The 11,944-nt window shown below is 49.4% G+C and overlaps 1 protein-coding gene across 4 annotated transcripts in view; it reads left to right on the top strand.

Moving 5' to 3' along the window:
• Positions 1 to 11,944, top strand: part of rnf130 (ring finger protein 130) — a 37,783-nt gene that overhangs the window by 9,332 nt on the left and 16,507 nt on the right. For all 4 annotated transcript variants that reach the window (XM_084459391.1, XM_084459389.1, XM_084459392.1 and 1 more), the window contains exons 3-5: positions 2,318 to 2,512; positions 9,307 to 9,557; positions 11,368 to 11,439. In XM_084459391.1, the coding sequence (XP_084315517.1) occupies positions 2,318 to 2,512; positions 9,307 to 9,557; positions 11,368 to 11,439 (518 nt within the window). The remainder of the gene's footprint in view (positions 1 to 2,317; positions 2,513 to 9,306; positions 9,558 to 11,367; positions 11,440 to 11,944) is intronic.

Here is an 11,944-nt window from a genome sequence, read left to right on the forward strand (position 1 = left end):
CACACGCTAAAACATGTGTATACAGACTGAGGATTGGTTATTTTGCATATAGGACTGTGGTCACAACATCACCTGTTGGCAATGCCCCGGGATCTGTTGGCAATGCCCCGGGATCGAACCGGGGACCTTGGGATCCCCAGCCGGCCGCTCTAACCCCTGAACTACTAATACTACTAACGCTAATGGGAGCGTGACGTTATGCATCAACTCCTGGTTGTGTATCTTGTCACGGGTTGTGAATAGGGTGGAGGGAAGTAGTGCAGAGTCCAGTGTATTATCATTTTATTTTATTTTTTTTATTTTGTTTTTATTTTTATTTTTTATTTTTTATTTATTTATTTTTATTTTTATTAAACCTTTATTTTACCAGGGAAGTCCTATTGAGACAGAGGTCTCTTTTACAAAGGAGCCCTGGCCAAGACAGCCACAAAGGGTTTCAATACAGACGATTCAACAAACATTAAAAGCACATAAAAACTCAGCAAAGCATTAGCACACACCATCAAAACACCAACAGGGCACATGTACACATCCACAAGACATAATAGCACACAATACCACATAGCATGATCAGCAGCAGCAAAAACAGACAATCACACGCCCACATGGAGCAGCACACAACATCAAAACACCAACAGGGCGCATGTACACGTCCACAAGACACAATGGCACACAATACGACATGGCATGATCAACAAGCAGCATAAGACAGATCGCACGCCCACATGGAGCAGCACACAGCAAAGCATCAAGGAGCACACAGACACACTCACGGAAAAAACATAGCAGAATACGTTTCCAGCTGAGCACCCAGCCAAGGGAGCAACTGCAGGCTCCACCCAGACCTCCACCCAGACCTCCACCCAGACCTCCACCCAGACCTCCCTCCAGACCTCCACCCAGACCTCCACCCAGACCTCCCTCCAGACCTCCCTCCAGACCTCCACCCAGACCTCCCTCCAGACCTCCCTCCAGACCTCCACCCAGACCTCCACCCAGACCTACCCCCAGACCTACCTCCAGACCTACCTCCAGACCTCCACCCAGACCTACCCCCAGACCTACCCCCAGACCTACCTCCAGACCTACCCCCAGACCTACCCCCAGACCTACCCCCAGACCTACCTCCAGACCTCCACCCAGACCTCCACCCAGACCTCCACCCAGACCTCCACCCAGACCTACCTCCAGATCCTTCAGGGCACCTTTAAATGCCCTAATGGAGTTCAGTTTAGCAAGCTGTAATTTAGATTGAAGATGGTTCCAGGCTACAGGGCCAGAGAACATGAATGTGTGTTTTCCGAGCTCGGTGCGAACCTTAGGGGTGCAGAGCTGAATGGTGTTGTTTGAGCGCAGGGCGTATGTACTGGTTCTGAGTGTGATGTAGTTACAGAGGTAAGGGGGGAGTAACCCAAGGATGGCCTCGTCAATAAAAATAAGCCAGTGGGTCAGCTGGCGCGAGGCTAGCGATGGTCACTGAACTTTAGCATAAAGGGCACAATGGTGGGTCAGGGCTCTGCAGCCTGTGATGAACCTCAGGGCACAGTGTCCAACCGATGGAAACATTCATCGCCGTAGTCTAGCAGAGGAAGAAATGTGGCCTCAACTAGTTTTTTTTCCTGGCAGCATAGCTGAAGCAGGATCTGTTCCTAAAATAAAAGCCTAGCTTGAGCCTTAATTTCTTTACTAGGCTTTCAATATGAGATTTAAAAGTTAGATGATTGTCGTATTAAAATACCTAGATATTTGTACTCACGAACCAGTTCAATGGGACTGCCCTGCCTGGTCACGATGGCCGGTGGAGAGACTGCATTCCTAGTATTAGAGAACAACTTGGTCTTAGAGGCATTCAACACAAGTTTGAGATCAGACAGCCGAGACTGAACAGTGTCAAAGGCAGATTGAAGATACTCGACAGACTGAGCAAGGGTGGCGCCACAGCAATAAATGATAGCATCATCAGCATAGAAGTGAATCTGTAAATCAGCCACATTGTTACCCAAGTCATTTACATCAATGGTAAATAAAAGAGGCCCCAAAACAGAGCCTTGTGGGACACCTAAGGTAACACCTAGTACGCTGGAGGAGGTGCCTTCAAACTTCACAGACTGAGTCTTATCCGGGAGGTGATTTTCGAACCATCCGGCAGTGTATGTGCATGCGGCCACGCCTCTGGCTGTTGCCCATGGAGAGCCCTGTGTGGTCTAAGCATCCTGCGACCAATCAGTAGATGAGTAACTTGATTTCAGCAGCGCACCCCAAACCTCATGACAACACACAATGTAAAGGCATTCTCCCCCTTCCTCTCCCTCTGCAGTGGTGGACCGGCAGGGCTGCGACCCCCACACCCGCTTCCTGGTGCCCCCTCGCACCGTCCACTGGGTGGCGCTGTTACAACGGGGCAACTGCACCTTCAAGGAGAAGATCCTCAAGGCCTCTGCCTACAACGCGTCCGCCGTGCTCATCTACAACAACAGCTCCAAAGAGGACACCGTCAAGATGGGACACGAAGGTCAGTCGCCCCTCCCCCCCCCCCCCCCCCCCGCCGAGAGCCTTAGGTGACAGGTTTCAGCAGCTTTTGTGCTACATGTGTTTCGGGGACAGTTAGCTAGCTCAGCGTTTCCGCTGGTAAGGTTTTTCCGTTTCAAAATCACTCTTTTTTTTTTTTTTACACACCACCACACCAAGAGATCAGTTCCACAGGAAACACAGCTAGCTACCCTGTGGTGACGCGGTGGGAGAGAGATCGCTAAGAGGATCTAGCTAGTTCTGGGTTGAGCGGATGTTGTGTGTTAACCAGAGTCAGAGTCCAGCGGAGGTGTGAGAGAGAAGGGAAGGAAGGGTGACGGAGCGTGTGGAGATCTGCAGGGTACAGAGAGAGAGAGAACAGCATGGCCAGTCTGAAGGACGCGAGGTGACACTGAGGCGTGACGCGCATGTGAACCTCAGCCAGAACCAGACACCAGGCAGGGTAGGTGTACTGTTACACTGCAACACACACTCTCTCTCACTCTCACTCTCTCTTTGCTTAGTTTGTTTCCTTCTACACACTGCAGACATTTTTACCCTCCCCCCCCCCAATTGCCTCTGAACTCACGTCCTATTTTAGTCACAGTGTTAAGTTATTTAAGATCTTAGTACTCGACCTTGTAGCCTTGTTAAATGAATCATCTGGCAGTATCCAGTGCATGAATGAGTGCAAGACCGCAAGTCGAACAGTGATGTGGCGTTGAATGGTGGATGATTCTCTAATAGCCAAATTTCTGAGACTCCTCAGTTTTTAGACCAGTGGTGGTTGTTAAAAAGTGGGTATACTCTCTGTCCGTGAAAAAGGATGTGCTCAGCTAGCCGTCTGCTGTCGACTAGTTGTATATTATGTCACCCTAGCATCACCTAACCCTGGGGCAGACCCTGAGCTCATTCAGGATTACAAAAGAGCTTGGTCAATTCCAAAAAGCTGAAGAATCTGTTTTATCGATTCGTTTTGTAATGACCCTCCCTGGACTCGTTAAAAAAACATGACCCTCCCCTTTTTTCCTCCAGTGACCCCCTCCCACACGTTTTGAACGGTCCCCTGTTGATCTTTGCGATCATGCCATGATTAACTTATTTCGGTCCTAATATCCACAAAATAGCTAGCATTGTCGGGAGGGAGGGAGGGAGGGAGTGAGTGATAACCTGACAAACGTTATACTAGGTGCTCTGGCTTCCAGCCACGCACAAAAACAGCTCTTGCACAAAAGCAGCTCTTCTCCTCCCAAGACGTCTAGAGAGCTAGCGTAGCGTAGCGTCACCACACACTAGTCTCCAGTCACAGAGAGACCTGCAGTGGAGGCGAGAGGAGAGACAGGGAGAGGGGAAGAGAGGAGGAGGAGGAGGAGGAGAGAGCGAGAGAATGAGTCACCGGGTGTAACAGCGCTATCTGGGTGGGATCGATGATATTTATAAATATAGAAAGGAGGCCATGATTAATTCATAAGTTCATTCTGTCCCATGAACGCCGGATTCTAGATAGTCCTCCCAAAAAGCAAAACCATTCAGTAGCTATCGACTGCTTGCTGAAAAGCACGTAGTGTATCATGGACTGGATTTATTTGTTAATATAATGTCTTTTGAGGGCTATAGTCTGAAGTGTTTTCTGTGCGAGGCACGACTCGTCGTCAGGAGAAATAAAGGCTTCTAAGAGAGAGATGTTGGGATAAGATAGACATCGGTTGCACAGTGTGTGTTTGTGTGTGTGTGTGTGTGTGTGGTGTATGTGTGCCATCTCCAGTGTGCGTGGGTGTGTGTGGCTATGTTTGTGCATGTGTTTGTTTGTGTGTGCGTGTGTGTCTGTGCGTGTGTGTGTGCCTGTGTGTGCGTGTCTGTCTGTGTGTGCGTGTGTGTGTGTGTGTGTGGTGTATGTGTGCCATCTCCAGTGTGCGTGGGTGTGTGTGGCTATGTTTGTGCATGTGTTTGTTTGTGTGTGCGTGTGTGTCTGTGCGTGTGCCTGTGTGTGTGTGTGCGTGTCTGTCTGTGTGTGCGCGTGTGTGTGCGCGCGTGTGCTTTATCGGCACGTCAGCATCTCTGGGGCTCTGCGGTCAGGAGGCCGCGCTGCTCTAGTATCTAAGAGTTGAGGCGGGGGGGGGGGGGGTGAGGGGTGGGGGGGGGGTGTCACAAGAAGGTGGAGCTCTCTTCAACTCCTCCCACCAAAGAGAGACCGGCGGCTACGCCTAAGCCAAACGACCGCATGACTCATGAGTGTGTTTGTTTACGCCTTTACCTGCGATCAATGCAACGCGCACGCACGAGCGGACGCCACGCCCGCAACATCAGACGGCGCTGTTGAAGCCTGTGCGAGCCGCTGGCTGAGCGTATGTGTGCTTCCCGGCGCCATAAAGCGGCATAGTTGCCGCTGGAAGCAGACGGTGAGATGTACAGTACCGTATATCATCCGCCGTCAACATTTTTCAAACAAACAATGAGACCAAACGGAAGTTTGCTCGGAAATTGTGTTCCCCCCCAAAAAAAACATTCTTAGATTCTTTTCGGAGAACACTTCCTCATTCCTAATGCGATGGGAGCAGCATTGTGAAAACGACTTGCTGTAGACTGGGATCCTTGGCAAGTTATGACTACATTGACCATGATTCTTAACAATATAGCACAATTCATATTTCTGCCTCCATGCACTATTAGCATTTTTCCACAGGATTACCTGGAGGAGGTAAGACCTGATACACTCAGCAGTGAGATATCGAACCCCTCCTTTAATTTCAGCATTTAATAAACATTTAAATTGAATTGGTCTTCGTGCTGCACATTGACTATATATCTACTCAGCAAACATGAGGTAGGCTACTGTAATTATTTAGCAGTAGGGGCCCGTGGCAGAGAAGTACATTAAGCAATAACTCAATGGTAATGAAAAAGGGAAGCTAAATTCTGCTTCACGTACAGTACGTCTTGCCAAGCCCCATGAAGCTAATGATTAATGTGAGAGGGGTCACTGCACTGAGCCATTGTTTTGACCGACTGCGAATTCCCATTGATCCCCGGCCAATAGAGCGGCTCATAAAGCCGCTGTGCTTTCTTGACAACCGGAGTTAGGCTAAGGGTGTGAGTTTGAGTGTGTGTGTGCGTGCGTGTGTGCGTGCGTGCTTTATTCTGTCAAGACTTTTTTCTCCCCAAAGATTAGTTCAAAATGAACTTGATCTCATTGTATTCCTCTGGATACTGGTACTGCCGTGCTACCCAGGCCCAGTCCGAAGTGCGCTGGCTATCCTGCTTCTCTTTGTTCCATGGCGGTCTCTTAGAGAGAGACAAGTGTAGCCTAATGTATTTTTCAGAAATCTAACTCGGCCTTTCAGTCAATCGCTGAAAACCACTAACCGTTCATTGGAACCCTGTTTTGAGGTCGATGGAACCCTGTTTTGAGGTCGATCTCAGTCTGACTGCGGTAGGAGGCGAGTAGGAGACTAGCGATGTCAACGGAAGACCCTGGGGAACATTTGGGCCGAGCGAGGTTGCGGTCAGTTGACAAGACGGTACACTTTTTTTTTTGCTAAATCAACCCCATATGCCTGTGTGTCCACCCCCTGCTCTCCCTACCCTCCCCCCCCCCCCCCCCGGAGTGAAGGGGCCCTCGGCCACGCGGCCTCGTGTCACACCGGGCCCCAAACCCGCCGAGTCAGCCAGCGTTTGGCTGAAGGGCACCTCTAGGACGCCGGAGAACAGATCAATAACCTAATGACTTTATGGTTGCCATTTACCACAACAGGGGGCTATTAGTGCTCCCGTATCCTCAGAAGTCTTCCCCCCCGAGGGCGAGTGATCAGGGAGATGTTTTCGAGGACTCTTTTGGAGGGAGGCCCATCTGTTAAGCCTTTAGGTTTGATCGGTATTTCAAAGTCAAACCCAAAGACGTCCAACGGATGAAGCAGGCTGCCGGCGGAGGCGTCGTCCGATCGGTCCAGAGCGCTTTCAATCGGAGCGTCGGTGGAGCGTCGTGAGTGTGTACACGCTCGTGTGGCTCTGACGTTGTAAAAAAAAAAAAAATGAAGAAGATAAAAACATACAAATAAAAAAAGACAAGAATGTTACGGACGATGCGGTTTTGATGCGAAGCTACTACGACGCCGTTGTCACGACACGTCTCAGAAAGAGAGGAATGCCTGCTGGGAGGGAGAGGACAGGGGGGCATTCCAGGCGGAGTATCAACACATATGTTTCCATGATGATAACTGTGTGTGTGTGTGTGTGTGTGTGTGTGTGTGTGTGTGTGTGTATGAATAAACGATGAGTCCTGGAGGACGTACACCACACAGAAAATCAGTATGCTAAAACAGACAGGACGGACGGTGTGTGGGTGAATATACATAGACGGGGACGACAGGCGGCTTGTCTTCTATCGGTGGACGATTGAGACAAATGGCCTCGGTGCATGTGAGAGCAGCGTGTGGTGGGCGATCTGTCAACACCGAGCGAAGGTGAACTACCCAGCAGTCCCCTGGTCATCTCTTCTGCTGACACCCCGCTTCTCTCTCAACAGAGCGACGATGCAGAATGTCTGGTACGAACACCAGTATATGCAGTAGACTCACACACACACACACACACATAAAATTGATTCACACACACACAAGAGCCGTGCACTTCCAGCTGCTTTTAGCTGTAAAGCAAACCCTTTTTAAGAGGCTTCTGGGACAGAGAGGAGTCGTCTCCGGTAACATGACCCCACCTCAGCGGTCGGCAGCTGGCTGGCCTCGGGACCTACGCTACAGCAACCATTATACATGTGCTTTAAGCTCTAATTTGAGGACGGCCTTCAGTTACATCTCACCGCTTCTTCTCTATTTCCTTTGCCTGGTTGGCTTTTTAAGGTCAGGCTCTAATAGAAATAATGAATTACACGGCATGCCGAACCTGTATGTTTTGGATAAGACCTGATAAGGTTTGGGATAGGAGATACGATGCCGATCATTTCACACAGTGTCGTCCCTCTAGCTCTCTCTCTCTCTCTCTCTCTCTCTCTCTAGCTCTCTCTCTCTCTAGCTCTCTCTCTTTCTCTCTCTCTCTAGCTCTCTCTCTCTCTCTTTCTCTCTCTCTAGCACTCTCTCTCTCTAGCTCTCTCTCTCTCCTCTCTCTCTCTCTCTAGCTCTCTCTCTCTCTCTCTCTCTCTCTCTCTAGCTCTCTCTCTCTCTCTAGCTCTCTCTCTCTCTCTAGCTCTCTCTCTCTCTCTCTCTCTCTCTCTAGCTCTCTCTCTCTCTCTCTCTCTAGCTCTCTCTCTCTCTCTAGCTCTCTCTCTCTCTCTCTCTCTCTCTCTCTCTCTCTAGCCCTCTCTCTCTCTAGCTCTCTCTCTCTCTCTCTCTCTCTCTCTCTCTCTCTCTCTCTAGCTCTCTCTCTCTCTCTCTCTCTCTCTCTCTCTCTCTCTCTCTCTCTCTCTCTATCTCTCTCTCTCTCTCTCTCTCTCTCTCTCTCTCTCTCTCTCTCTGGTGACCAGGGTTACAACCTGAGACATGTGCAGAGAGCAGAGCGGAGACGCACGGTGTGCCGAGAGACTGAGGCCGGTGGGCACGGGGCAGATGGAGAGCACACACACTCAGCGCCACCCTATCAGAGGGCCAGCCGCGGGGGTTTCCATGGCGCTACAGAGAGAGAGAGAGTGAGTGAGAGAAAAGGGGAGAGAGGGAGAGGAAGAGAAGAGAGAAAGAGTGATAAGGGGAGAGAGGGAGAGGGGGGGGGAAGAGACAGCGGAAGAGAGAAAAAGTATTTCCACACAAAAAAAAAGACTATGGGCCTCATTCACCAATATGTCCTGTTCTTAAATTTCTTCCTAAGAACATTTCTAAAGAACGTTCTCGTGATTTGATCGTGATTCACGAGTGTTCGTAAACCACTGGATGAGTTTGCACCTGGCTTCTCTTAATGGTGAATCCCATGATTTCGCATATTGAATACACGTGGCCGTACATCCAAATTAGCGTAAAGTAGGTAAACTCTCCGCCAGCCCCATATAAGGACATGCAGCTGCAGGATCGGCCCAACTTTTCGTAGCATGATGGTTAAGGCAGGGTTGTGTCAGGTGCGTTGGCAAGTAAACGAAGCATCATTCCGTCAATTCCGCCGAGCAAAATAGTTCCTCTCAGGGGCGGACTGGCCATCGGGAGCACTTTCCCGGTGGCCTGGCGCGCCGACTGGCCTGGCCTGCGCCCCCCCCCACCCCCCCCCCCGTCAACAAATCGCGCAGCACCCCCCCTTTTACATGTATAATTTTATGATAATACATTCTCTTATTCAGCTTTCTGTCCTTCTGTCCTCAACAAATTATTTTAAATGAACGTGTCTTTCGCACGAATATGTCCGCCTACTTCAGACTGCCCTTCCGCGTTAGAAGATTCTGTCTTATTGACTTATTCTTATTTTCCACATGTGAGAACATTGGTGATGCCAGAGTCTTCTTAGAAACGGTGTAAGTGGAGTTTAAGAAGAAATTACTCTTAAGAAATGCTTAACTGCGTCCGTGAACGAGGCTCTCTGTGCTTTAACCCTTTCGATACGACCACGTCACCGGCAACATTTTAAAAATATCTAACAAATCTTTAATAAAAATCTAAAAAAAAAAAAAATCTAAAAAATATCTAACAAATCTAAAAAATTCCTCACTCCAACACTTGCTGAAAGCTGAGAAACTGCGCTTTCTAGTATTATAGGGAAAATCCAATTAATATTCGAAATGTTGTCACTGTACTTTCAGGGTTAAAAGGGGTAACCAGACGGGTCCCTCCCACGTCCTACCAACTCCCGCTCTCTCCTCCTGTCTCGCAGGCGCGGGCGAGACGGTGGCGGTGATGATCACCGAGTCCTACGGGAAGGAGATCCTGGGCCTGCTGGAGAGGAACCTGACGGTGCTGGTCAGCGTGATGGTGGGCCAGCGCGGCCCGGCCAAGAACATCAACCGCGGCTCGCTGGTCTTCGTCTCCATCTCCTTCATCGTCCTCATGATCATCTCCTCGGCCTGGCTCATCTTCTACTTCATCCAGAAGATCCGCTACACCAACGCCCGTGACCGCAGCCAGGTAAGACCAAGTCCCCCTGACCGCAGCCAGGTAAGACCAAGTACCCCTGACCGCAGTATGCAGACAGGAGCGATGGGCGGGGGCTCTGGGTCGGTGGGCGGAGTCATACTCGATAAGCGAGCCCCTGCGGTCAAGGGTAGTTAACCCCGCGGCCAATCGGGCACTGACAACCACAAACTCGATACCCGATCTGTTCCACAATCCGCGAATACGATGTGGCGAACAGCTATTCAGCTAGCTAGCGACATATTTAGACAAGTCCATATCAGCTAGCTAGTAGCTAGACTAGCTATGCAGATGAGTTAAATCTAGTAGCAATTTCATAGGAGCTAGCTAAGCAGACAAGCTAAACCTAATAACTTGGTAACGTACTGAGTTCTATGCATTAAATCACCAATCATGTTTTATTGATCAAGCAAAACATGGGCATTGCATTCATTGTGTGGTAATGAATCAGCAATAAAAATAGCTGAACATTTTATGTGTTAGTGCTAGTAGACTATTGCTAATAGTCGAGTGTCAGCTCGTATGTGTAGATAAAAGGCTTTAGGCTATGGTTCAAAGTGATCGTGTCCACCTTGTTTTTGCAGAGCCCATTCTCCTCTGCCTTCTCTCGTTCCTCTCTCTCTCTCCTCGTTCCTGATTGGTCGGGAGTGGGAGCAGACATGAAACGCTGATGATGTAATCGTTCATGAAACCTTAATAGAGAAGCTCTGTGGTAAAGGCCTGGCCTCCTCGGCCCCTAGGCCCTGCGGCGCATGTGCGCACACACCCACACACATTAGTGGGACATGCTGGCGGCTGAGTACCATTTACACAACCTTCTTGACTTGCGTCCTTACCTCCTCAACTCTTGATCTTCAAGGTCTTTTGTCAAGAGGTTAAAGCAATTACTGCACTAACCTTAGAGAGTGTCTCTAGAGAGCCTTCTTCTCTCCGTTTTTTATTTTATCATAACAACCAAGGAGACGACAAAGACGGTCATTCAGATTATTTACAAACGGTCCTAATCTGTGTATCTTCTGCTAGAGAGGGTCTGCTTTCTCACTACCTCTCCGAAACAAACCGCCCCAAAGTCTAGAGGTCACGCCTTTCCTCAACCATCTGTGCCTGTGGGCTTGACTCACCACTTATGCATAGTGTGTTCAGTAAATAGTGTCGTCTAAAAATGTGCCCCTCAAATATACAGCATATGATATTATAGAGAAAAATAATACACACACACACTCTCTTTCTCTCTCTCTCTCTCCCTCTCTGTCCACGCTTCTGGCGCAAAATGGCCTCCTGTTTAATCAGTGGGGGGAGACGTTGTGGGACAAAAGGGCTTTCCTGCATCAGCAGCCCTGGCGCCGTACTTAAAGAGCTCTATTGTACAGTTGTCTGTCTCTCCGCTGGGACTCAGTTCAGCCTCACACAGTTCCGCCTCGCACATCGGTATCCGTTTAAAAGACTTTGGATCGACCCTCGTATAATGGAACAAATTATCTTCTCCGATACAATGATTATCTTACACAACTGGGTTTTCGTTGGATGAACGGTTCGGAAATGGCGGTTCAGTGCAGAGACAATTGTAGTACCGCGCCAGCGTACGGGTGTCCACTATGTCTGTCCTAGCAAGCAGGAAAATTAGTCCCTTGTGCTGATGAAGGGTTTTCGTTTCTCTTGTTAATTCATCCCTCAGGCTACATGCTCCCGTGTTCAGGTAGTATTTGTGGTTCTTTCTCTCTCTCTCTCTCTCTCTCTCTCTCTCTCTCTCTCTCTCTCTCTCTCTGTCTCTCTCTCTCTCTCTCTCTCTCTCTCTCTCTCTCAGCGTCGACTCGGAGATGCTGCTAAGAAGGCTATTGGGAAGCTGACCACCAGGACGGTGAAGAAAGGGGACAAGGTAACAACACTTCATTTGTATATAAATCCATCCGTAGATAATAACTCTTCATTTAAAGATGCGGTCGACGTGCGAGGTGAACTATTTCAGTGCCCGTCGGAGGTCTGCTGACTCGGGGACGTATTTCGATTTACCCAGAATCCCATTTCCCCTCTTTGTCTCCTTCCCTTTTCACTACCGCTGATCGCTGAGGGGACAGGATGGGCTTCGGCCGTATATCTCTCACTAATCACCTTCTCAGAGCTGTGTGGCCGTGACGCAAATGTCACCAGGAAGTCCCGTCACCTGATCAGTCTCTCCTCCTTTATTTATGCGCCCACTCCTTGGTCATCCGCTGTGGATGAGGCCGTCAAGGTGACGGAGGGGTGAACGGATGATAGAGACCTGGGATTGATGGCGACTGTACCTCAGAGGGACAACATAAATACTTAACATAAATAAGACAACATAAATACGGTTGTTTAGCACAGAGGGGGCTCGGCGTGTAGTGGGACGTATTGGTTCC

This window comes from Borostomias antarcticus (genome assembly GCF_949987555.1).
Source record: "Borostomias antarcticus genome assembly, chromosome: 28".
Taxonomy (NCBI): domain Eukaryota; kingdom Metazoa; phylum Chordata; class Actinopteri; order Stomiiformes; family Stomiidae; genus Borostomias; species Borostomias antarcticus.